The sequence below is a fragment of the Phragmites australis genome, chromosome 16 (genome assembly GCF_958298935.1).
Source record: "Phragmites australis chromosome 16, lpPhrAust1.1, whole genome shotgun sequence".
Classification (NCBI taxonomy): Eukaryota; Viridiplantae; Streptophyta; class Magnoliopsida; order Poales; family Poaceae; genus Phragmites; species Phragmites australis.
The window spans coordinates 23,481,598-23,508,094 of NC_084936.1; the positions used below are offsets into that span (position 1 = coordinate 23,481,598).

General features: G+C 44.1%; 2 protein-coding genes and 1 pseudogene across 2 annotated transcripts; 2 read left to right on the forward strand and 1 right to left on the reverse strand.

The window, feature by feature from the left end:
* Positions 1-532: 532 nt before the first annotated feature.
* LOC133895460 (probable GTP diphosphokinase RSH2, chloroplastic) lies at positions 533-4,535 on the forward strand. Its single transcript, XM_062335789.1, has 6 exons — positions 533-1,778; positions 1,900-2,085; positions 2,821-3,281; positions 3,385-3,543; positions 3,615-3,966; positions 4,084-4,535. The coding sequence occupies exons 1-6, from the start codon at positions 1,095-1,097 to the stop codon at positions 4,387-4,389; spliced, it is 2,148 nt and encodes a 715-aa protein (XP_062191773.1). The 5' UTR covers positions 533-1,094; the 3' UTR covers positions 4,390-4,535.
* Positions 4,536-17,597: 13,062 nt separating this feature from the next.
* On the forward strand, positions 17,598-20,018 carry LOC133896460 (protein OXIDATIVE STRESS 3 LIKE 1-like; annotated as a pseudogene).
* A 635-nt stretch (positions 20,019-20,653) lies between these two features.
* Positions 20,654-24,677, reverse strand: LOC133895146 (two-component response regulator ORR33-like). Its single transcript, XM_062335326.1, has 5 exons — positions 24,563-24,677; positions 23,237-23,395; positions 22,770-23,129; positions 22,539-22,615; positions 20,654-21,919 (listed from the first exon to the last, which is right to left on the reverse strand). The coding sequence occupies exons 1-5, from the start codon at positions 24,675-24,677 to the stop codon at positions 20,654-20,656; spliced, it is 1,977 nt and encodes a 658-aa protein (XP_062191310.1).
* Between the last annotated feature and the right edge of the window lie 1,820 nt (positions 24,678-26,497).

Consider the following 26,497-nt stretch of genomic DNA (forward strand, 5'->3'; position numbering starts at 1 on the left):
GGTGGCGAGGCTGCTCAAGCCCCCTTTCAATTTTTACGCATGAAAGATGAAGAATAAGAAAAGAAGATGAGGGGAAAAAAGAGAAAGAGGAGGAAAAAAAGAGGAGAATTAGGCAAGCTTGCTCGGTTGAGTTAGTACTTAGCTTAATAAGACTACCAAAAGCCCCTAACGAAACTGAATTTGTTTCTTGCTAAAACTGTCACCGTGACACCTCATTCATGTCAAACTGTTTCGACGCTATAATTGTGCTGCGTCTGAAGTATGAACTAGGAGTACGAACGTGATCCAACACCTCTTCTACAAATCGGTATAATTGTGCTACGTCTAAAATATAAACTAGGAGTACGAATGTGATCCTAACACCTCTTCTACGGATCTAGTTGCATGCTTGATACCATCTAGTTGCATGCATTTGATACCATCTGTGTGTGATCGTTACCACGAACATCCTAGTGTTGATTGCGAGCTGATAACCGATTAGTCTTACCAGCATTATGGACTACGAATATGCTACGGACTAGATTAACATGTCGTGCCGGGAAGATCTTATCCAACACGTCCGAGAAAGGAGCCGGGAACGGATGAGGTAAAACAAGCTGAATTCCGGCTAGATTCTTGCGTGGCAGGGAGCGGTTTCGTCATTCCACGGCGCGCGGCTATTGTTGGCGTGGAGGCCCCCCTCCCCAGATTCTTCTGCTCACGCACCCGAAATCCACACCTCACAAACCACGCAACGGAGGCAACCCACAAAAAACACGCGCAGGAGGAAGCCTCCCCTTGTGCTCGTCCTTAATCCCACGGATTCGCCAGGTTAATCCCACCAAGGCCAAGCTTTGACGCCGAATCCGTGCTCTGCAGCTTCGATTGCCCCCGCAGAGCTTCGTCTGTAGCTCCAGTTGATTAGTGGGTTGCTTGATTCGGTTCTTGTTTCGGAAACTGCGAGCGCGTCGAATTGAGGTGCCAAGATCAGATTTGTGACGTCTAATTGGAGTTCTGCCTCGTCGGGGGCAACGGATTCGGTTGTTTTCTGCTCGGAATTGCGGATTGGAGCAGCTTGATTTGGTGCTTCAGAGGTTACTCAGCTTCTGGTGACCATGCCCGTGCCGGCGGCAGCCGTGTACACCAGCCTGCCGGGCGCCGTCTACACGCCGCCGGAGCTTGAAGCGAGCTCCTCCGGCTCGGCGCCGTGCTCGACCGCGGCGTCCCCGTCGCAGGCCAGCTCCCACCGCCACGCCGCTATCTCCGGCGGCCTGTCCTGCCTCTTCTCGTCCCCATCCGCTGCCCCGCGCGCTACGGTGCACGAGGAGCTCGGCGCACTGTGGCACGACAGATCCGACGAGCCGACAGTCGCCGGCGGCGGCGGGGGTTACTCCTACCCCCAGTCGTCGTCGCCGTTCAAATTGCGGGACTACCTCCACCGCAGTCCAGTGTCGCTGTTCCACAGCCCGGCCTCCTCGCCGGCGTCCCGGAGCCCGTCGGTTTCTTGGCTAGCCGGCTGCGAGCGCGAACGGCTCTTCTCCAGCATCGTGCGCAACGCGCTCGGCTCCTGCATTGACTACGCGCTAGTCACCAGCCTACCGCTTGGCGTCCCCGCAGCCGCTGGTGTCGACGCTGCTGAGCTGGCCTTTGAGCTCGACGAGAATCTATTAGAGGCGGAACCATCCTGCGAGCCGTACGCTTGTGACCTCCTCGCCGGCGCCCAGGCTCGCCACCACATCTTCCACGACGAGCTCGTCGTCAAGGCCTTCTTCGAGGCCGGGCGGGCACACCATGGCCAGGTAAAATCCCAATCCCAAAGGAGTTGCACGAAAAGTCTAATATTTATTTCTTGATTATTTGCAAGGCATCTTGTGTTTGTTGTTAAATCGTGTGGGATTTGTTCTTTGCTTGTGTGATCAGAAGCGGGCGAGTGGTGATCCATACCTGCAGCATTGTGTGGAGACTGCGGTGCTTCTGGCCAAGATCGGCGCAAATGCAACGGTTGTGTCCGCTGGCCTTTTGCACGACACAATTGATGATTCGTTCATGGACTATGATCATATATTCCGGATGTTTGGCGCTGGTGTGGCCGATCTTGTTGAAGGGGTATGTTTTTTATTTACGTGATCTTGATCATTATTTAAGATGGATTGGGATAACTTTCCCTATAGTTTACTGAAGGCTTTTGGCAGGATCAGCTGCTAATTATTCAAATTATCTATATTATCCTCTCTCTTTTTTTTAAGTCAATGGATCATGTGCTCCTTTTGCTCAACAGATGGATGGCTTTACTACTAAGTAAACAAAGTCCTCAGTAACGGGAAGGCTAATGTCTTGACCTTGGAAGCTTCTATCCTGAGCTACTAATTTGTTTGTTAGTTGTAGCAATCAATTTGTGACGAAGTCTCTTAGTTACCAAAGTCAAACTAGCCCATTTCTTAGGCTTTGTTGTTAATATTGTTTGTTCCTACATCTCAAATTAGACTACTTTCTGAACTCTTTATCAAGAACAGATACGAGAAACACTGCCTGTTTCATGTACTCAACGTTTCTTGTATGTCTTTGACACTGCCTCCTAAGTTTTTGTTCAGTATCTTTGATCAACCAGAAAGCAATAGCAGGGGGCAGTTTTGGCCTCCATTATGTGCAAAAGGTGAAAACATTGGCACAAGTAAACTGCGTTTCTTTATGCCAAATTGCCAACACAACAATCTTTTCTTTCCATTTCTTTATGAATGCATCATCCGTACCCTCTTCTTGCTAGTTTTGATGACAGTCACATCTGGTTCATAAAAACGGTGTTGCTACTGAAAGCTCATGAATTAATATTTATTTGTTTAGGTGTCAAAGTTAAGCCATTTGAGCAAACTTGCTCGGGACAGCAATACTGCAAGTAGGACTGTTGAAGCAGATCGCTTGCATACAATGTTTCTTGCAATGGCTGATGCACGAGCTGTCCTGATAAAGCTAGCAGATCGTTTGCACAACATGGAGACGATAGAAGCTTTGCCTTTGGTTAAACAGCAAAGGTTTGCTAAAGAGACTATGGAAATATTTGTGCCATTGGCCAACCGATTAGGAATTTCTAGCTGGAAAGACCAGCTGGAAAATATTTGCTTCAGACATTTGAATCCAGAGGAGCACAAGGAGCTTTCCTCTAAACTTGCAATGTCTTTTGATGAAGTACTTCTCACGTCTACTCTAGATGAACTAGATAAAAGTCTCAGAGATGAAGGTATTTCATATCACAATCTTTCTGGGAGGCACAAGAGTCTGTACAGTATATACTTCAAGATGATAAAGTATGTCAAAATTCTTTTTGTTTACATTATGCAGTTCAGTAAAATGGTTAATGCAGTTGGCATTCACAATACCTACTCTTAACTGTGCTTGTGATTTTTACAGGAAGAACTTAACAATGGATGACGTCCATGACATCCATGGTCTGCGGCTTGTGGTTGAGACAGAGCAAGATTGTTATCGAGCACTTGACATTGTCCACAAACTGTGGCCTCGAGTCACTGGAAGATTTAAGGACTATATATTGCACCCGAAGCTGAATGGGTATGCAGAACAAAAGTTTGATGATTTTTTTAAAATCTCTACTGGAAGCTTTGCTAATTCACTACTTACAGGTATCGATCATTGCACACCATCATCATGTGTGATGGCATCCATCCATTTGAAGTCCAGATCCGAACAAAGGAAATGCATCTACAGGCAGAGTTTGGGTTTGCTGCACACTGGAGATACAAAGAACGGGGCTGCAGCCACTCCTTTGTACTCCAAATGGTGGAATGGGCAAGGTGGGTGCTCGCATGGCAATGCGAGGCAATGAGCCAAGAGCGGCCCTCGGCTTCAGGCAGCTCTGTTGGCATTAGGTCATCATGTCCCTTTCCCCTGCATTCAGATGATTGCCCCTATTCTTACAGCCAGCAGTGCAACCATGAAGGTCCCATATTTGTGATCATGCTTGAACATGATAAGGTTGGTCTAATCTTCTGATCTCATTCCAGCCTATGCTACTGAAAATGGCATAATAATTCTGCAATAACAAAACTGTCGTAATTTCTGTTGTCTGACAAAACTATATCTGTAATTCAGATGTCTGTCCAAGAGCTGCCGACAAACTCGACTGTAGTTGATCTAATGGAGCGAGTCGGGGCCAATAGTCCGAGATGGAGCCCTTACAGCTTCCCGTTGAAAGAGGAGCTGCGACCAAGGGTTAACCACAAGCCAATAAGTGATCCGAACCAGAAGCTCTGCATGGGCGACGTGGTGGAGCTGATGCCTGCGCTCCCACACAAGTCGCTAACTGAGTACCGGGAGGAGATCCAGCGCATGTACGAGCGGGGTGGGTTCGCCCTCGCCACCACCCCAAGAAGCTGGCATCGCCATGGCACATGTTAACCTGTTGTTGTACAATACCCTGTAAATATGAACTAATTCTTGCAGCAGAGAGCCCTGTTATAATATATGGGCTTAGCTTGTTATATTTGTATAATTTCAAATAAATTTTAAAGATCCAACTATGTGAGGCAGGTGTGTATTCTTTAGTCTCATACTGTTAATGGAAGTGGATGAAGACTAATTTAAAAGAGTCTCTCTATCCATTTAGCATATGTGGATAAAAGGACTAGAAGAACACACGTGTGTACTCGTTCGTCTCGTTAGGTTGGGGCTAGGGTGGAGGATGTGGGCGTATGGTACTTGCGTGAATGGTCCGTTGAAATCAGGTCTAGTTGCTTGTGTAGGTTTGATCTTTTTTTGTGGTTTTTTTTTCGCTACGTGGGTAAACAGATAAATATATGGAAATCGTGTTGGTCAACACTCCGATCGTAGCGGCGTAACCGTCTCCAATCGTGGTGCGTCTTATCGCGCAACTCTCCCTCTATATATATTTGTCAGCCGTCGCACAAAGGGGAGACGTGAGACGCCACACGTAGTTAAGGTTTTGTCAATTTCTCTCTGATGCGCTGTTGCACGTAGTCTACTTCATCCCGTTATGCCGGTGTGCACCGACGAACAGGAGCGGGTCTCTGGAACCCGTCGCTCTTGGGATCCTGGATCGGGAGAGGGCGAATAAGATTTTTAGAAAGCACTCTTCACGACTGCTCATGATCTGCTTTCTCTACATCATCGCGATCTACTTTGACTACTTCGTCTTTGTCATCGCCTACTGGATCAACATCACGATGGCCTCTGCATCGACTACTTCATCTTCATTATCATATACTGCATCGAGCATCGACACCACGGGGGCGTCTGCATCTCACGTCGCCATCAGGTACACATGTAAATCCTACTCGAGTACCTAGTTGAGTACATCTGCTGGTTGAGTATCTACTCGAATATCTTTTCAAGGACATGCACTAGTCGAGACGTGTTGAGACTTGTCGAATCCTACTCGAGGCTAGTCGAATTTAGTTGGGACTAGTCGGAACACAGTCATTATTGATTATTTGCATCCGTTCTTGTTCATTTTATATCAGGAATTAAGTTAAATTAAATTAAATCTGAAAGTGCTATTACTTCCAACAATCCAAAAACCTTATTGTAGGCACTTTGATCTAACGATAGCTGGTTTTGCTGATGCACTGAGGCCGAACAAGTTTACCGGTGTGCACTTTAAGAGATGGCATGTTAAAGCCACTATATGGCTTATGGCTATGAACTACTACTGGGTTGTGTCTGGCAGGCCTGAAGAAACTCTTTCCTCTAATGAGGAGAAGAAGTTCGAGGAGGTCAACACACTATTTGTAGGATGTGTTCTTAGCGCTCTTGTTGATCGTCTCTGTGATGTATACATGCACATAAAGGACGCAAAGGAGTTGTGAGACGCACTGAATATAAAATTTGGTGCATCAGATGCATACAGTGAACTGTATATAATTGAGCAATATCATAACTACAAGATGGTCGATAATTGATTGATAGTCGAGCAGGCTCATGAGATTCAATGCATTGTAAAAGAACTCGAGCTCCTAAGGTGTACCTTAACTGACAAGTTTGTTGCTGGGGGCATTATTGCCAAATTGCCTCACTTGTGGAGGAATTTTGCCACTACTCTAAAACACAAGAGACAAGAGATCTCTGTTGAGAGTCTGATCGCGTCTCTTGATATTGAGGAGAAATATCGAGCTAAGGATGTGCATAACAAAGGAGGCGATGGACAGTCTAGCGCAAATATAACGCAACAGTCCTCTAATAGTAAGTACAAAGGAAAAAATAACAAGGTCAAACAAACCACGAACTTCAAGAAGAAGATGATGAACAAAGATGAACCTTGCTTCGTGTGCAGTGAGGTTGGCCACTGGGCCAAAGATTGCCAAGACCGCAAAGGAAGATAGATTAATCAAAGAAAGAACACCAAGTCTGTCAATGTGACCATTAGCAACACTGGAGATGGAACTAGTGGGTATGGTAATTTACATATTGTTCCTTCAGTGAATCATTCTACCAGTTGGTGGATTGATACAGGGGCTAATGTACATGTGTGTGCTGACAGTTCAATGTTCTCTTCTTATTAGATCGTTAGAGATTCTTTTTCTTAATGGGAATGGATCTCATGCTATTGTTCATGGTGTTGGCATGGTAGATCTGAAATTTACTTCGGGAAAGATCGTGCAGCTGAGGAACATGTAGCATGTCCCTTCAATAAATAAGAATCCAGTTACGATTTTCTTCTCTGTAGAGACGGGTTTAAGGTGATACTCGAGCCCAATAAAGTAGTTCTGTCGAAATATGGACTTTTTATTGGTAAAGGCTAGGAGTGCAAAGACTTGTTCCGCTTTTCTCTTTCTGATTTCTGCAATAAATCTGTGAACCATATTTGTGGCAATATTAATAGAGATGAGGCTAGTGTTTGGCACTCACGGATATGTCACATAAACTTTGGTTGTATGACTCGACTTTTCAGCTTAAATTTAATTCCGAATTTTTTCATTATCAAAGGTTCTAAGTGCCAAAGTTATGTGCAATCTAAGTTACCTCGTAAGCCTCACAAGACAGGGGAGGAGAGAAATTTGGCAATATTAGAACTCATACATTCATATTTTTGTGAGATGAATGGTGTGTTGACGAAGGGTGGAAAAAGATATTTCATGACTTTAATCGATGTTGCATCTAGATTTTGTTATGTGTAATTGTTTAGATCGAAAGATGAGGCTATAGACTACTTTAAGATCTATAAGGTAGAAGTTGAAAATCAATTGGAAAGGAAAATCAAAAGACTTAGATTGGATCGTGGTGGAGAGTACTTCTCGAGTGATTTTGACTTATTTTGTAAGGAACATGGAATTATACATGAGAGAACTCCTACATATTCGCCTCAATCAAACGGGGTAGCCAAGAGGAAGAACCTATCAGACCCCCCCCCCCTGTTCCCGGGATCCCTTGTACCTCATGTATCAGTCCCTAGATCAAGTAGTTGATACGCACAGACAATTGTAGTGTCATAATCAAACTTCGTACATAAGTATTAAGATTCATAGTACAAAAGGTTTACAAACCATACTGTATATTAAGAACCTGGCCTAGCGACGAATCAAAACACAACAAAAGCAAAAGCCCAAGCCACAAGCAGCTAGGGTGCGAACGCGACTTTTAAGGCTACTCTTCATCCTCACCTTCACCTCCGGTGAAGTTGGCATCAGTTTCTTCATCTGAATGACATCAAGAGTGAGTACGGAAAGTACTCAGTAAGACCTATACTACTTTCAAAGTGTTGATAGATGCATAATAGGGTAATTTAAGGACAGGGCTTTACAGTTATAATTTTAGCGTAATGCAGTTTTATACATGTATTTAATGGTGCCATCTACTATTGACTTTCAAAACAGTTCAAATGGTTCCAAAACCAAGTAACAAGCTATATCTGGGGGGTTTTCGGTTCTGGGAGGGGCTACACCTCACTCCGCAGTTCTTATCATCACACCTGGTGTACCTCTAGTACCACATAGCTTCTGACAGATCGAGCCAAGAACCTCATCACACTGACGTCTAGTCCACACACTTACTCATCAAGACACACACACACGGAGTTTAGTCAAAAAGGTTTTGCCTTCGCATGTCCATGACCGTGGATATGGCTATTCAAATATATTTACACTCTGCAGATGTTGTACAGCTTTACCCATACGATATGCTCAGCCACCAACCGTTGCAAATGGATGAGCGAATCATACCGAGACTCTCCAAACACCTTTCCTACCGAGCTTTTCTATGAGACACACCAAGTCCCATAGCTGCCATGTACTGAAGGCCAGCCCCCCTTTTTAAGCCTAGGTTAGTTCTAGCAACCTTCAACAGAGGGACAGATGGGCACTTGGCATCTCGTTGCTCTCAGCCTCCTAGTATGATGCCCAACACAATTCGGTGAAAGAGAAATCAAGTCCTACCCATTCAGGATGCATGGTTGCACGGGATGGCTAAGTCATGGCAGCGACATGACTCGGTCCTTAAGCGATCGGGGTAGGTATCTTCCGATACTGAACACCACAAAGGTGACTCAAACCCCCAGAAGCATCCTCACCCAGAGTACTACTCTACCTGCCCCAGCCAAATCAGTTTTCACCCATTTTCACATACCACCCTCCATAACCCACACGATATCAAGGATTCCACAACAATCACGGAATTTACAACCATCAAGGATTCATGCTATATGAGTTAACATTGATAACAGTAAATCGATATCTCTGATGAGACGTATTTCAAAAGCGACGTCTCTGGTGAGACGTATTCAGTCATAAGCATGCTAGATATCAAGACGTTGTCCGTCATTAATATAGATAACAATAGCTAATCCTAGGGTGATATGTACTTTGGATGATACATGTATGGCATGGTAAGTGTTAATAAGATTAACCACTACAAGCAGTTCAAAGAAAACATGATATATAGCACATGTGATAATAAGTCCAGTTTTAGTTGATTATGTGGATCATTTGAAAACATAGGTTCAGTATGATCAAGGAGATAGGATTTGCCTTCTCTAGAGTTTTGTTCGATGTCTTGGTTGTAATCAGGATCTCCCTCACTCCTGATGATTCCTGCATGATGATTCCTGCATAGAACTCGCATAAATCATGTGCTTCTGCAATTATAACTACGATCAACAACTATTTGTACTAGATAAGAATCAAATAACACCATATGGAAAGTCAAACGAGTCTGAATGGATATCACAATATGACAGATGAGTACATCTTGATTTTAGATGAAATTTGGTGAAAGAATCACCGAAATCAGAGCCAGAATGAAGAAGTTATAGCTCCCGGAACATTTAATCTAAAATTAAATCAGGAAAATACAAAATTGCACAATTCATAGGTGGGGCCCACATGAGCAATACCGAGTGGGCCGAACTGGGTTCTGTTTGGGTTGGGCTGGGCTGCACAGTATTGGCCCACTTGGGTTTTGGGCTAGTGGCTAGCGGGCTATAGTAGTTGGGCGGCCCATGGGGGCGCGGCTGTTGGTGGCTAGGCTGGCCTGCCATGCCAGTGGTGCCATGGGCTGAGCCGTGGCCCACTCGGCCAGGCCGAGCCATGGCCCAAGGCTAATTCACGCGAGCGCGTCCCACGCCCGCGAGCGTGTGGCGTAGAACAAGTGGCGGAGGAATCCACGGCAGCGTGCACTGGGAAGCTCATCGGAGTTGGGATTCCGACGAGGTTTCACGACGGGAAGTCGATGTTGGGCTTCTACACAGTACGGTGGATGCGGCAGGGAGCTCGTCGACAGTGACCGGCAACAAGATCAACATCTGATGGCATCTGGAGAGGGGACAGTGGCTCGGGAAAATTTAGGCAGCACCTCCCCTGCACTGTGAGGTGCCAACCTGCAAAGAAAAGAGGCATGGTGCCTCTAGGCATCATGGCACGATGGCCAGCCACAACACAGAGCAAAAGCACGCCAGCGGTGGACTGTTTCACAGCGACGAAGGCAAAATGTTACGGCTATGTGCGGCTAAGTGCGAGAAGGAGCTATGGGGACACCTACATGCTATCTATGCGGCCTCGAGGAGGGACTAGGAGGCTCATCAACATTGAGACGGTGAGAACTGGAAGGCGGTCAGCAGAGCGACGATGTCGAAGCGATGGAGTGGCTCGGTCTTCTTGTGTGGGCGGCTCCCATCGGGCCTCGGTGAACGAACTGTAGCACAAGGATGGCGTCGGACTCCTAGAGCTCCTCGGCCGCACGTCGACGACGACTCAGTGATGGTGAAGCTATGGCGGAGAGAATGGGTGCAGCGGTAGCTAAATGGGAAAAGGAGGGGAAGAGGAGCCGAGTGTGCTATTTATAGATGAGAGAGGCGGTGCGGCTCGTGACGTTGGGCGGCATGGGCAACAGGAGTGGCGGCGAGGTGGCAGTGCGGTGCCCACCATTTTCCCGGGGTGTAGGCGCGCTGCACCATCCATACGCGTGCGCGGGCGCGAAAGTCACGGGCATCAGGGGCTTTGGGTTGCATGAGAGAGGGAGCTGAGAGAGAGAGAAAGGAGCAGGAGCGCGCAACGGGATGGGTGAGAGAGGCAAGTGGCTCGCCGGCTGTCGAGATGGCGAGAGACAGCGAGGCGCAGTGCTAGGTCACACTGGAGGAGAGGGAGGAAAGAGCGTGCACGAGCGACGACGGATGGTGAACACATGGACGGTCGAGCCCGCACGGGCGTGGGAAAGCGCGCACGGGCGTGGGCGAGCGCGCAGGAGTAGGCTAGCGCGGCGCGATGCGAGCTGGGCCGAGAGAGCACATGGGGGAGTTGGGTCAAGCATGCGTGGGCGAGGGAGGGAAAAGGGAGGGAGGAAAGAAGGTCGGGCTGGTTGGCGCTTGGGCCAAAATAGAGAAGGAGGGAGAGATTGAGTCCGGGAGAATAAAGAGAAAAGAAAACGAGAATTGGTTTTCGAATTAAATTCAATGAGTGATTTGAACTTGGATTTTGACTTTTGGATTAGGATCAATTCAAATAAATATATTTGAATTATGATTTGGGCTTGGATCTCGAGCTCTTTGAGATGATTAGAATTAAAGGATTCGAATTCGAATTGGATTTGAGATGAATAGAATCTAAGAGTAGTTTTGAAATTGAGAGACATTCAATTTCAAAACTCCACACAAAGAACCACAAAAACATCAAACCAAAGTATACGAACCAATTTAATGCAAGGACTATTTTGAAACTGACTCTAGTGCATGTTATCACACTTAATACATATATGAATATATATGTACTTGTATATATACATTCATATACCTATTTTCTAATCTTAGCTAGTCTACTTAATCATAAAAAGTGTTAATTTGGAGTGAAATTTGTAATTAATTAACATGTTTAAACTTAGGATGTTATAGAACTGCACCATGACTGACCTGTTTAATGTCATATTAGACATTGCGGGTTTTCTAAGGCATGGTGGGAGAAGCCTTGTTGACTTCGTGTCATGTTTTAAATAGAGTTCCTACTAAGAATAAGGAGAAAACCCTATATGAAAAATAGGAAGGAAGAAAATCATCACTTTCTTATATGTGCACTTGGGGGATGCTTGGTGAAAGTCAATGTACCAATAACTAAAAAACACAAGTTAGGATCTAAGACAGTGGATTGTGTCTTTCTATGATATGCTTATCGAAGCATTACCTATTGGTTTTTAATAGTTAAATCTGAGGTATCTGCATGCTAGTCGATACAATTTTGAGTCTACTTCTTTGAGAACATATTTCCTATGAAGGATATATATAACACTTCTAGTCAAACCTCTGAGATAATTCCTGAACCTATCACACCACTCAAGTATTCTAAGCAACCACTCAAACTAGTTCCTGAAGAGAATGACAGTGAGGCTCTGAGAAGAAGTAAGAGACAAAGGACAATAAAATCCTTTGGTGATGATTTCACTGTGTACCTTGTGGATGACACTCCCAAGTCTATTTCAGAAGCTTATGCATCTCCAGATGCAAACTACTGGAAGGAGGTTGGATTCTATTCTCACCAACGGGACTTGGAAAGTCACAGATCGATCTTATGGTTGTAAATCTATATGTTGTAAGTGGGTGTTCAAGAAAAAACTTAGGCCTGAAGGTACTATCAAAAAGTATAAGGCTCAGCATATGGCCAAGGGTTATACCAGAAAGAGGGTGAAGATTTCTTTGATACTTATTCACTTGTCACTCGACTGACCATGATAAGAGTACTACTTTTCTTGGCTACCTCATATTGTTTTATCATTCATCAGTTAGACATTAAGACAACTTTTCTTATTGGAGAGTTGGATGAGGAAATCTATATGGATCAGCTTAATGGGTTTGTAGTAGAAGGTCAGGAGGACAAGGTAGGTAAGTTTCTGAAATCTTTGTATGGCCTCAAATAAGCCCCTAAGCAATGGCATGAGAAGTTCGATAGAACGTTAACATCTATGGGCTTTATTGTTAATGAAGCTTATAGATGTGTGTATTATTGACATGGTGGGGGTGAGGGAGTTATTATGTGCCTGTATATTGATGACATCTTGATTTTAGAACAAATCTTGATCTGATTAATAAGGTCAAATCATATCTGTCTAGAAATTTCGATATGAAAGATCTGGGAGAGACTGATGTGATCTTAAACATTAAGTTTATTAGAGGTGAGAATAGAATTACACTTTCACAATCCCATTATGTGGAAAAGATCTTGAGCCGCTTTGCCTATATGGACAACAAGATCGCTCCAACACCTTATGATCCTGGCTTAATACTTCAAAAGAATAAAAGAATTGCTAAGGATCAACGGAGATACTCCTAAATAATCAGATCACTCATGTACCTAGCTAGTGCTACAATGCCTGATATCTCATTTGCAGTGAGCAAATTGAACTGGTTTACTTCTAACCCGGGTGATGATCATTGGTATGCGCTTGATCGAATCATGCGCTACTTGCTACTACTATGAATTTTAGATTTCACTATATTGGTTACCCATCAGTACTGAAGGGTTATAGTGATTTAAATTGAATATCCGATATTGATGAGATAAAGGCTACAAGTGGGTATGCATTCACTTTTGGCAGTGCTACTGTTTCATAGAGGTCTTACAAATAGATCATATTGATGAGGTCAACCATAAAAGCATAACTCACAATGTTAGACACAGCCATTGTTAAGGCAGAATAGTTGCGTGAGCTATTGATGGATTTGCCAGTGGTCAAAAAACCGATACCAGCTATCCTTATGAACTGTGATAACCAAACAGTTATTGTCAAAGTGAACAATTCTAAGAACAACATGAAATCCTCAAGACATGTAAAGAGAAGATTGAAATCTGTTAGAAATTGAGAAACTCCGGAGTAATAGCATTGGATTATCCAAATGGTTAAAAATCTGGCAGATCAATTTACAAAGGGACTATCACGAAATATGATAGATGATGCATCTAAGGAGATGGGTATGAGATCCATGTGAGTTATACAGTAGTGGTAACTCAACCTATATGATCGAAGATCCTATGAATTAAGATGTGGGAAGAACAAGCTATTGGTTAACTGAAGGATATTATCACACAACCCACTCGAGTAAAGATGCAAGACTCTCGAAATCTATAAGGTAGGTTGGCTATTGCCTTAATATGTTCTGTTGGCTTTAATTAGCGAAGATGCTAACCTACAGGGCATTCTTGAAAGAACACATCTATATGAGCTTGATTGTTGGTCGCAGTCTATAAGACTTGGGTGACCTCTAATAAACTCATGAAAGAGACCATGAAATATGACTTATATGCTCCACCCGTGGGGTAGCCTACTGTTAGCTTAGTATCAATTATGATTTTAAGTGAAACTTGTTTGCACAAGACTTGCAACTCAAGGCTTAGTTCATTGTCTAAGTTGTGAATAAGTGTAGCTTGATATTTTAGGTGGATGTTCAACTCAAAGTCTCCACTGAAACACTGGTATATCAAACAGTATTGAGAAAAAGGTAAATCTTCATGGGACTTTAAGATTTGATGGAAGATTGTTAGAATATATGGGCTTAGCTCATTATATTTGTATAATTCTAAATAAATCTCAAAGGCCCAACCATGTGAGGGAGATGTGTATTCTTTAGTTCCACCTTGCTAATGAAAGTGGATGCAGACCAACTTAAAAGGGTTTATCTCCTCCATCCACTTAGCATGTGTGGATGAGAGGACTAGAAGAACACACGTGCGCACTCGCTTACCTCATCGGGCCACGGCTAGGGTCGAGGCGGGGCGGAGGCGCGGGCGCACAGCACCTATGTGAATGGTCTGCCGAAATCAGGTCCAGTTGCTTGCGCATGTCCGGCCTTCTTTTTTGCAGGATTTTTTTTTTCGTTGCTAAGTGGGCAAACGGATAAATATATGAAAATTGGGTTGGTCAAGACTCCGATCGTGGCGACGTAACTGTCTCTGATCGTGGTGCGTCTCAACTGCACAACTCTCCCTCTATATACCTGTCAGCCGTCACACAAAGGAGAGACGTGAGACACCACACGCAAATTAGGGTTTTGACAATTTCTCTCTGTTGCGATGTCGCACGTAGTCTACTTCATCCCGCTGCGCCAGCATGCACCGACGAACGGGAGAGCAGGTCTCCGAAATATGTCGCCCTTGGATCCTGCACCGGGAGACAACGAATAAAATTTTTGGAAAGCGTTCATCACGACTGCTCACGATCTGCTTTATCTACATCATCGCAATCTACTTCGACTACTTCATCTTTATCATCGCCTACTGGATCGACATCACGGTGGCTCTTGCATTGACTACTTTATCTTCATCATCATCTACTGCATCAAGCATCGACACCACAGGAGCATCTGCATCTCACGGTAGTTATTAATTATTTACATCCGTTCTTATTCATTTTATATTAAGAATTATTTAAGTTAAATTAAATTTAGTCAGAGCTAGTCAAAACACAATAGTTATTAATTATTTACTTCCGTTCTTATTTATTTTATATAAAAATTAAATTAAATTAAATTAAAGTTGAAAGTGCTATTAGTTCCGACCAGCCCAAATGGCGCAACGCCCAACTGAATTGTCAAAGGTGTTGGGTTCGGTGTCTCTGATCCAGGACGCTGCTGTGTGTAACACTTTACATGTTGATCAAATCTGCCTCAGATCCTCCAAAGATTTAGGAGAATATTCAGGAAATCGTGGTGTCCTTGGGTCACCTATACATGTTTCTTTGTGGTGCAATGGTGCTGTTTCTGAACTTGCCAACGGCCATCTACTAACACGAGCAGAGTGGGCACTCGCACCGGGTCTCTAAATAATCGAGGTCTCTGAATCCTAATTAACTTATTTAAGTATTTATTTTATCGAGAAAAAGAAAATCATAGTAAAATCGTTATTGCATATGTAATTTTGTTAACTATTTTTGTGACGGTTGCATATACAGAAAAGAGCTTTTCTAAACTCAAGTTGGTGAAGACTTACTACTACGACACAAGAGAGGCTTAATAGATTGATGATAATAATACTTGAAAATGATGTCTTGGAGAAGATTAAGTATAAAGATATAATTAAATATTTTATTTAAGAAATACTAAAAGGACGGTGCTTTTTAGTAGAATATAAGATCAGTTTATTGCTTAGTACTGTATTTACTATTTTAGCATTAATATTTAATATATTTTTAAGTTTTATAAGAAATAATATATATTGAAGTTATATTATTAAATAAAAGTATACTTTGGTTATATAAATTTTCTAATTTTAAAACTCGATTTTATATTTCACACCGGAGCCTCGGATTCCTAGACACGGCCCTCAACTTGCCCGGTATAGGAATCGGATGACAGACACATCGGTTTGGCTGGCATGTGTGCGCTTCTGCATCTGAACCATGCTGTCCATGCGTGCTCTCTGTGGACGAGGTGATATCGATAAAATATTCTGGGAGCACGCTGCTGGAAGCGTCGGCTCCTGCCGGGCGAGTGCGATACACACAGCGCTGTACCCTGCGCCGAAAAAACGGCGGGACGGGGCGAGGTGCACGGCACGGGGACACCGCCCTCACGAAACGGTCCGACGAGGGCGCGCGGCCGCCGTGCGGTGCACCGCGGACAGGAGGAGACGGCCGCGGCGTACCTTTCTCCGGCTGCATACCGGGACGCAGCGGAAATCCTATCTCTTCTTTTTTGTTGAGGGAAAGCGGAAATCCTATCTCTGAGTCAGGCAACGTCGGCCTATGCTACACACAGGCCAAGGGGCCAGCGCATACGGCCCATTGACAAGGGGAGCACGAATTTTTTATATATATTTTTAAATCCAAAAATTGCAAATATATACATCTGTTTTGAAATTTTATAATTATATGCTCTTGTCGTCTGTTGAAAGAGCGATAAGTAAAAAAATAAAAAATAGTGTTCTAATGCTCTCAAAATTCAAAACACTATCAGCGTGGCCATGAATTTTTTAAGAAACAATTTTTAGTGTATAGGGTGCTATAATTTAGCGTTCTAAAAAATTTCAATGCAAACAATTACTTGTACAATGAGAAATAAAAAAGACAAATTTCAGATATAAAATTTATCTTTTTTGTTTCTCATTTTACATTGCATATTTTTTATGATTTTTTAGAGTTATATGATACTATCCTCTACACTATAATTTTTTTCAAAAAATTTCATGACTATTTCGATAGTGTTTTGAATTTTGAGAGCATTGTAATGCTACATTTTATTTTTTTAAACCTGTCGTATGGAAGTGATACATAAGTATAGAGTTGCAATATTTCAGAACATATTCATATATTTGCTATTTTCGGATTTTAAAAATATATAAATAAATAAGGCCAGGGGAGCACCGCGTGGCAACCTGAACATGGGCCCGTTCCGTTGGTGGGGTGCGATTAGATAGATATGGCCCATTGTCACCACGAGTTACCCGTGGGCTAGACATGCCGGCCCGGGTTGGCACACGGAATGATCTCGGCCTGATGAAAACAGTGACGAAATAACACAGAAAAGGCCCAAACTTGGTCTTCCTCACAGGGCAAGTCCGTCGGCCCATGACTCCCGCAAGCCGGGGAGAGAGAGAGAGAGAGCATTTCAACATTCGTAGAGCTGCAGAGGCATGTCACCATCTCACCATCACAGTAGTCTCTATAACAGGGAGATTTTGGTGTCCCAACCTTTATCATCATCACTGTTCGCTGTTCACCACCATGGCTCGCGGCGGCGGCGGCGGTGGCGGCGGCGGAGACGTCGTGGTCATCTTAGCCGTCCTCCAGAGAGAATGTTGCGCGGCGAGGAATAGCGGAACACAGAGAACAACAAACCATGCAATTGCAAATTTTTAAACTGCTAGGTTGTCACTAACATGACCTTTGAATCCTAGATCAGCTTCAGCTTCTCTCTTTTTATCTTGTTAAACAAAAAAAACAATGAACAGGCCACGTTCAAATCACGAGTTTTTAAGCAATCCTAAATGATTAAAAAATAAACAACACATATACATTAAAAACTTATCTTTTAACCTAAATTTCTTACTCTCTCCTTTAAAATATCATTAAAGAAAAATATTAGGAGTGACCTTAAATGATAACCCTGGTCAGTTACCCATCACCATCAACAGTCGCTTAAAACTAAATTAAGAAAGCCACGAAAAAACCAATCGTCACAAAGCCTTTTTTCCGGACATTGTCCCCTCGCTCTCCCACCACTGCGTGCGGCGACTGGGCGATCCGATCCCGCCTCGCGATCGGGGCCGTCAGTCCCGGATCGGACGGATGCCGGTCGACGTCGGGGCGGCGATGCCCCAGCTGGCGTCGGCGTGCAGCTCGTCGTCGATAGGGAAGGACAGCGACGAGTGCTCGCCGCCGGGGAAGAAAGAGGGGGAGGGGGAGGTGCAGAGCGCGTACGTGGGGGGAGGAGCAGGCGGAGGGGGAGGCCTCGCGGGATTGGAGGCATTGGAGGAGGCGCTCCCCATTCGGTGAGCTGACATCATGCCAGTTTCTTTGATTCTTTTATTTTTTAGGAGAAGATTTTATTTTCTGATCTTGGTCGCGGAGAAAAAATTGTTTCTTTGGGGAACCTGGGACGTCGGGCTGCAAATTTGTTGAGTTTGGTGAATTAGCTATTGATTTGTATGGGTTAACTCCCTCAAATATTAATTTGGGTTATTTGGTTTCTTGGAATCATGAGGATCACTTTGTGAATTGTTATTCCTTTTATTTCTGCTAGTCTTGTTTAATGAGGAAAAATTAGACATTTTTAGGTACTCTGTCTGTGAGATCATATAGATTCTGATTTTATGGCCAAGAATCAAAATGCCAAATTTTAGTTTGTGTGATCCCACTATTGGAGAAGAATTTTTCTATGAATTCCTGCGGCTACTATGTTATTTATTAGTCTAACTGCTATCTGCAATGCAATTCTACATAGAGCATTCGTTTGGTTGTTGGACAAGCAAGAATATCCATATCCTGTGGAAAAATAGGATCTTGTTTGTTCTGGATAATTCTGACGTGTTAAATTCATGTGGTGAGGAATGCTCCACCGTTTTATTTGACAGGTGATTGAAGAAGAGTCTTTATCTTTTACGTTCGTGATCTGCGAAACATTTACATATCTTAATGTTTCAGCCATCTCAATAAGTTAAATGCGTAATCCAACATTATTGCTTAGCCCCAGTATTTTAAAAAAAAATTAATGTAGAACGTGGAAAAGAACTACTCTACTTGAATTTCTAGCGTCGGAAATGCCTGCTGTTCATCATGGCACATTTTGGTTGAATTATTGAGTGAGTGAAAAGGAACTGCCTCGCATGGTACCAACCAATCCTAAGCAGCAACTTTCAGTTGAGAAGGACTGCAGTGGTTTAAGTGGCACAGAGCCACAGAACATCAATTATTGGCTAAGGAAGGACCCATTATATCATCCCTATACTAGTAGTATATAAGTTCAGACTATTTTTGAAGTACATGAATACAAAGGTGGGCTGTTTTGTTTCCCACAACATATCCTTTGTCTCACCAGATTGGGCTTTGTTGTTTAGTCAAAACTTGTCATTTGCTCTTCTCGGAACAGAGATTCCGTGTTATCTGTTATATCACTACAATGTTTTTGTATGCGAAATTAGCAGGCTTAATTTTTTTTGCAGTGGATTATGCAGTGTTTCCTGATAAATAAAGGGAGTAGCATTGAAATATTATTGCTTTGTGTCGGTTAGTGATTTTCAATTTACTCATCATGTGATTAAGTTTTGCAACATATATGGATGCTCGTTGCACGCCTGATGCAATGTTCTTCGATATAGTACCTCTCAGATGTAGACTTTTTTTTTTCCATTTCAGGCGCAGCATCTCCAAATTCTACAATGGCAAATCAAAATCTTTCGCGTGCCTTAAAGAAGCTATTACATCTTCTGGCTCTTCAAAGGACATCACGAAGGCAGAGAATGCATACTCCAAAAAACGGAAGAATCTCCTTGCCTCAAGTATCATGTATGGAAATTCACACGAAACAGCACCAGCTGAAGTTTACGAAATCGGACCTCCTAAGAGGATCGCTAGTTTGAGCAGAAACTCTTTGGTGACTTTGGCTAGTAGCAGTTCCAGGAGCAGTAGCTGTATCAGTATTGAAGAAAACGAGCTGCCGGAGCGTCTCCAATTTCCTCGGTCACCTGATGATTATGTGAATTCCACTTCTCAAAATATTTCCACACCACAAGCAGGATCGTGTGCCCCTATGACACCACCTGCGCCGACGAGGTCATTATCGATGATGGATTTGCATCGTGCACAGGTCCAGTCCCTCGGTTCGTCTCAAAGATAAGAAGGCGGATTAGATTAGCGTTCAGAGGATTTTCCATTTCTTTTTGCTATATTGTTGCTTGGGGTTTCAAGTATCATTTCGTCTATATCTAAGGTTGGCTCAAGGTTTCTGGGTAAATAAGAGGACACTTCAAGGTTGGTGACGTATGTGTGTATGTAAAATAGTTGGATTACTTCATTGTAAATTAGCATAATGTACTAATATCGATGGCGTAAACTGGCCTCTACTCATGTAATCATCTTCAGCTGTAAACCAGTAAAATCTTCTGATACTTTTTGTTTGTTCTGCTTCTTCGTCGTGTATAAATCAAGCATTTAATCCTGTTATCTCGATAATGGTATGGTTAGGAATTGCCTAATTGTGTACGGAGCCAACATGAACTTGATCCATTTAGATGCTGGCAAGTGGTCCGTAGATCCTTTATGGGATTCCAATGGATGTTAACAAAAGTGCCCAAAATAATTTAAATGTGCATATTGATCGATCAGGTGACAGTACTCGCTCTTTAGCATTGCGAAGGGTGCAAGATTATGCTTATATCTATGTGGTACCAAATTTTAATTTAGTCATGACCTACAAGATTTCATTGGCTTGGCAAATTTGTAAGCGAGTCTACTCTTGGATATCAAAAATTGGCAGCCATCGATCGAACATGGGTGCAAAAGGGTAATATAGTTTCAGAGGTAGAGACTGAAACATAACAAAATTAACAAATAACAAAGTAAAGAGACATAAATAAACACAAGTCGATAGAACATAAAACTTCATCCAGCAGAACACAGATTAGTTCAGAGACAGGGTAGCCATATTACATCATTATTGGAAGCTGGTTTATTTCAGAGAGGAAGCTCATGAGCTATCTTCCTCTCTAGGTCACTACTAGTACTTACTGTTGCACACCACGAACTACTCGCGGCCGTTGTTCATGTCATGCGGGAACAGGAAATCCCCAGAGATGTTCAGGAAGTTGTCATCCATGACCCCAAGGCCATCAGCAGCCCCCATGTCCCAGTTGCCCATATCACCTTGCACCCCGCCGTTAAGCGAGGTCCCTGCAGCATCGGCGGGGGCGACGGCGGCGGCAGTTGCGCCACCCTGCAGCTGGCTGTCAAGACCGGCGTCGTACATGGGGACGTCCAGGCTAAGAAGAGCGTCCAGAGGGAACATGATGCCCTCCTCATTCTGATCGAAAGTAAACATGGCCGCAAGGTCATCTCCCACTGCAAGCTGGTTCCCGTTTGGCGCCGCGCCGAGACCCTGAGGCGCCACGAACGATGCGGAGGAGTAACCGCCGAATGCTCCTGCCATTGTTGGATCATCCATGCCAATAACCTGAGGCGCCACGAGTGACCCAGCGCTGTTGTTGTTGTAGCTGTAGTTGTTGTAGTTGTTTTTGTTGTACAGTTCTGCCATTGCTGCAGCCTCCTCGTTTCCTGCAAAACCAACGTCTGGGACCGCCGTGTACATGGCCATCGTTGCTGCGAGCTCGCCGCCATCGTCTTGTGCTGCACCAAGGTTCAGAGACTGGATGAGTGAACTGGCAGCGTTGTCGAACTCTCCAGCGTCTGCAGCAGCAGCTGCTGCTGCAATGGTCGCACCACTAGCCATGCCCGTGACAAGATCACCAGCGGGTGGATGCTGAAGCGGATTCTTGAAGTTCCAGATCTCGCTCCGCGGCATCCCGCTGCCTCGCGGCCACGGCGTGAACATGCCCTGCTGCACGACGGGCGGCGGCGGACCCTGGTACGGGAATGGCCCGAACATCAGCGGTGGACTGTCAACGACCTGCTGCTGCTGCTGGTTGCCGCCAGACAACTGCTGCTCGCCTGTAACGGCGGTGGCCATGGTTGTTGCTTCCGCCGGCGGTGCGATATTGCCGAAGACCTTGTCGGCTGTTTGCTGCTGCTGGTACACCTGATGCGGTGCCGGCGCTGGGTACACCGGAGGCGGTGCTGGTGCTGAGACGGCAGTGTTGCTGGTCAATCCGCCGCCGTCGGCGAAGATCTTGGGGTTGTAGGGCGGCACGTCGAGCGTCTGGAGGACGGACTGCACGAACAGAGACCCCTGCGGCTGGGGCTGACCATCCATGGCTTGAGGTTGCTGCAGGGACATGCTCCCATTGCCACCGTTCTCCTTGGCTTTCTTCGAGCGGTTTTTCTTCCGCGCAGCTGGCTACAAAAATTAAGGCGTGTTATTCTTTTCGAGACATGCTATATGATCAAAGAAGTAGTGAATGGTACATTTGTGTCATGTAATATGTGATGTTGAAATTACCAATGATGTGCTAAATAAGAAATTTTCTGAAACATGATGGGGTACAATAAGCAGCAGCTATATATGCATTGCATGGTACTTATATAGTTTACCTATGAAGTTTAGGATCGAATGAGTTTTAATTAGATAAAATTTTGGAAAGGCAATGTTATTGTGTCGCGACCATCCGGCCACAAAAAGATGGTGTTTTGGACACTGATAAAGTCTCAAATACAGATATTTGACCATTGATTTTTATTGCAAAATGTGTGTTTTTATAAGAAACGGCAGTAGTGCTGCCCTTCAATAAGTATGCAGGAGATAGACTTTGGTCAGAGAACTAGACAAAGCATATATGTTTGCTAGCAGTAAGTAGCTAGTAACGCATGCAGAATATGTGGAGACCAAAATGATGAAGTTACTATTACTATTTCCAAATTTTAGCAGTAACTGTCCCAACATTATTCCAAATATGTGGTACTGTAAAAAAAAAAGCAAGTACGTAGTACAGGCAAACGAGTTTGGAAGAAATCAGCACCTGTTGGTGGCTAGCCTGCAGGTCCGTCTCCATCCCTGTCACGTCCATCTGCTCCTGTATCTTGGTAGGGTGGCCTCCTGCTTCGCAAATGGAGAGAAACGAAGTAAACATGCATGGCAAGTTAACAGTCGAAAACAACGTTTCATTTTTCGGTGTTCTACTACATTCAGTCTAAATTCTAAAATAGATGATGTTGTTAAAGGCATTGTGAAAATTTCGCTTTTGGAGAACCTGCGATGCTGCTGCCGGATGAGCTGACGCGGTTGCTCCTGCCCTTCCTCTTCCGGTCTTTCACGCCCCGTACCGTCTTAAAGTGCACGCGCTCCTCCTCCCCTTCATCAGCATGATAGCTGGCCAAGAGTGGCAGCAGGCCGCCGCCGCCGCCGCCCTGCCCTCCGTTGACCGCGCTGCTGCTGCCGCCGCCCATGCTCGCCTTGAAGTGCAGGTAGCACTTGCGCCACGCCACGACCCTCCACAGGCCGCACACGTCGTCGGCGTCGAGCGGCTTCTTGAGGATGTAGGTCGCAGCCCGCAGCGTCCGGAGCAGCTCGTCCGCCTCGTCGCCGGCGGCCTCGTGATTCGGCGAGAGGACTGCATGCACCCAATTAAAGCAACGACCAATCGCTAGCTGCATGATCTGATGCAACGTGTGTGTGTGTGTATAGAGAGAGTACGTGTTTGATCGGCAGCGTGCTTACAGTAGATGACTGGGACGCGCAGATCGGGCTCGACAATGGCCCGGAAGTCGAAGCCGCATGTAGCCACCTTCTTTGCGTCCACGAGGACGACGTCGACGTCTTTGATTTTGTCGCCGGTGAGGAACTTGAGGGCAGAGCTTGGGCTGCCGCATGTAGCAACTGCAGACACAGAGAGAGAGAAGTGACGTGTGAGAGGGTGCTACGTGAGAATACTCATAAAGTTAGGTGGCAACTGTGTTAGATATAGAAAAGGTTGGAGGAAAAAATACTCCTCAGTTTAGAAATAGTAGGCACATTTTAAAAAAAAAAATCAAATTTTATATACTCTGATTAATATTTAATCAAATTTTAAGAATGTCTAGTGTATAAAAACTATACAATTAGATTAATAATTCAAAATGATTTTACACTATATAGGTTTTATAGCTATAAATGATATATTTTGTGAGAAAACTGTAATCAAAATTCAATTTCAAAGAACGAGCTTAAAAGAAATACGGTTACTATTTCTAAACAGAGAGAGTAGCTTGTCAGGCACGTATAATTCAAAAAATTGAATAAAAGTGTAGTAAATAATATGATAAAAAAAAAGTATTTTCTTAAAAAACAACAGCAAGATATTTAAAAAATGGCGCGAAGAGAGCGAGCGTGCGCTATTTGATTTGAATCTCACCTAGATCAAGGTATAAGAAGAAAACTTCGACCCCTTGGAAAAACAAGGAAATCATTGGTTTCCCCAAGAAAGAAGGGGTAAGAATCTTGGTCTAAAACATGATCTAACTTCACATATATTGTAGAATAAAATGTGAGCAATCAACAAGATAAGAACATAATATAAACACTTTGCAATCAAACGTTATAGAGAACCACCCAGATGCGCTAGTAGTTAGTTCTGTTGAACACTGCTGAAACTTTTCACCCATGAATGTTAAAAGAAAACATCAGATCTTTAGTTATGTTCTTTAGATCTTAGATGGAAGCATTGAGATAGCAAGCTCAAACAGAATACAAGAACAATAACGAAGGAGATTTGATGAAAAGCATGACTCACTACATATACATACAGATCTGATCACACAGCACAACAGCTGCAAATATCATGCATGCCTAAAAACTTTCCAAACAAACACTTCCAAAAAAACACATGTACCTTTCGTGCATCTTTGAGGAAAACATATATCGAAGGCAAGTTCACACAGATAATCGATACAAGAAGGGGTTTTTTATAGATAAAGAACATATATAACAAACTTTAGATCTACGCAACACATGCAAATCTATTGCTAAAAGACATGCGACTCGAAAGCTCACAAGAGCAGAATGTACCTTTGAAGTTCAGGAGAGGCAGCAGCATGGAAGCCGATTTGAGGAACCTCGCGTCGTCGTCGACGATCAAGGCCCGGATGCCGTTGGCGAAGAAGGCGAACATCTCCTGCTCCATTGAGGCACCACTCACTGATGTCCTGATGAGTGATGGCAATGGACTGATGAGAAGGGAGTGAGGCTGAGCCGTGTATTTATAGGCCGAAGAGGGCCTGCGTCGTCGAGGCGATCGAGGAATGACGTCGTCGCGTTTGACAGGCGACTGCGGATCGAGGCGACACATACATGTCCCGGGATGTGTGCACTATAGCCCGAATTACCCGGAGTTAATCACGATGCAACTTCTTGCTCAGAGCTTAAAAACCCTCTTCAGGTGTTGCTTCATCCGTTACGTTTGCTTCTGAGCATGATGCATGATTTGCATGGTTAAAATTGGCATCCTGTGGTGCATTCAGTGTACTTACTGTGAGCTAAAAACGACGTCCATTTTTCTTTCTCTGGTAAATAAACATTTTACTTTCCTCTCTCTCTTTCTCATGTCATGATCTACGTTATGATTGCACACATCACTCTATCTCTAGTGACTTGCGCATTGTCTTAATTGTCATGTTCTGACTTGTTTTTTATATTGCACCGATCGGCAAAAGTTCGTCCAATTGCTTACTCAGAGAGTCAGAGTTTATATGTCGCGAAAGGAAGTATTCACTTGAATTCTAGTGCACCTGTCTCAGTTTGACCGGCAACGTCTGTCACCTACCCGTTTTGGCAGGTCCCAATTCATGCGCAGCCCCATTGTATTGAACCAGCCATCGAACCTCTCCTCCCGGTGTCGCAAACATAGCCATAGTAATAACTGGTGTGACCGAGAGAGCGGCGCAGTGACAGCGTCAAAGATGGCAGTTGCTAGTGACGGAGGGCGCGGCCTATAACACCGAGCAGTACTACATCTTCGTACAAAACTGTGAACTTTACGACTTACGTGACAGTCACATGTTAATTCAGCAGCACACATTGGGTTTCCTTGATTCATGGAGCACGGAGTATTTTTTTATTGACATGTCAACTTTTAGTAGCATTCTGTAAGTACCTCAAGTAGACAAAGCATTACTGGTGTAACATCCCACGTCTAAAATTCATTTTTAGCCTAGCTCATGTGTGAGGCGGGATTAATCTCACCAAACCAGAACAGTTAGGCTACACAGGTCGAAACTAGAACATTAATGGATCGGGGTATTACACGACGCTCGTCGGCACTTTGGCAGCCATGGAGTGTTAAGTTTTGGATTCACCTATCAAACCCTCTAATTAACTATAGACTAGGGGTGACCTGCGGTGGGTAGTGGCTCTATGGATTTTGTCTATAGACGGTGGACAATGCCATAGGTAGCTAGCAATGAGCACAGCCAATTATGTTGTACAGGGTGGTAGTGGTAGTAGTAGAGAGAAGGGTGACAAGGGTTCTACTCCAACCAGATACAGTCGGCAGTAGAAGAGACAATACCTTACATATTGGTCTACATCTGATGTGGAACACCGGAGGCGGATGACGATGAGCATAACCAATTAAGTTGGCCAAAGGTAGCTAGTATGAAGATGAGGTAGCAAGAGAATTGTCGATCGCAGGTGGCGGTAGTGGAGACAACACTACGGATGTATGGACATTGGACAAGGCTAGAGCCAGGTGGCAATTGGCGCAATCAATTAAGTTGTAAAGTTGATAGTAGCAGGGAGATGTGGTGACAAGGAAACTGTCGGCCGCAGGTAGCGTCAGACGATGCCACAGATCTAAGGCTGAGGTGGCTAGCTATCAACATGACCAATCAGGTTGTACGAGGTGTGGTAGCAGTAGTGAAAGAGACGGCAGAGAGAATTCCTTATTTGTTACTGAAAAAAATTGTCATTTCTTTTGTGCCATCGGAATGTATTTACTTCTATGCC

Coding starts and splice junctions, on each gene's coding strand:
- LOC133895460 (XM_062335789.1), top strand. CDS start 1,095: ATGCCCGTGCCGGCGGCAGCCGTGTACACCAGCCTGCCGGGCGCCGTC. Junction 1,779..1,899: donor GGCGGGCACACCATGGCCAG/GTAAAATCCCAA, acceptor TTGTGTGATCAG/AAGCGGGCGAGTGGTGATCC. Junction 3,282..3,384: donor ATATACTTCAAGATGATAAA/GTATGTCAAAAT, acceptor TGATTTTTACAG/GAAGAACTTAACAATGGATG.
- LOC133895146 (XM_062335326.1), bottom strand. CDS start 24,677: ATGGAGCAGGAGATGTTCGCCTTCTTCGCCAACGGCATCCGGGCCTTG. Junction 23,396..24,562: donor GCCTCTCCTGAACTTCAAAG/GTACATTCTGCT, acceptor CTGTGTCTGCAG/TTGCTACATGCGGCAGCCCA. Junction 23,130..23,236: donor GCGCGTCCCAGTCATCTACT/GTAAGCACGCTG, acceptor GGGTGCATGCAG/TCCTCTCGCCGAATCACGAG.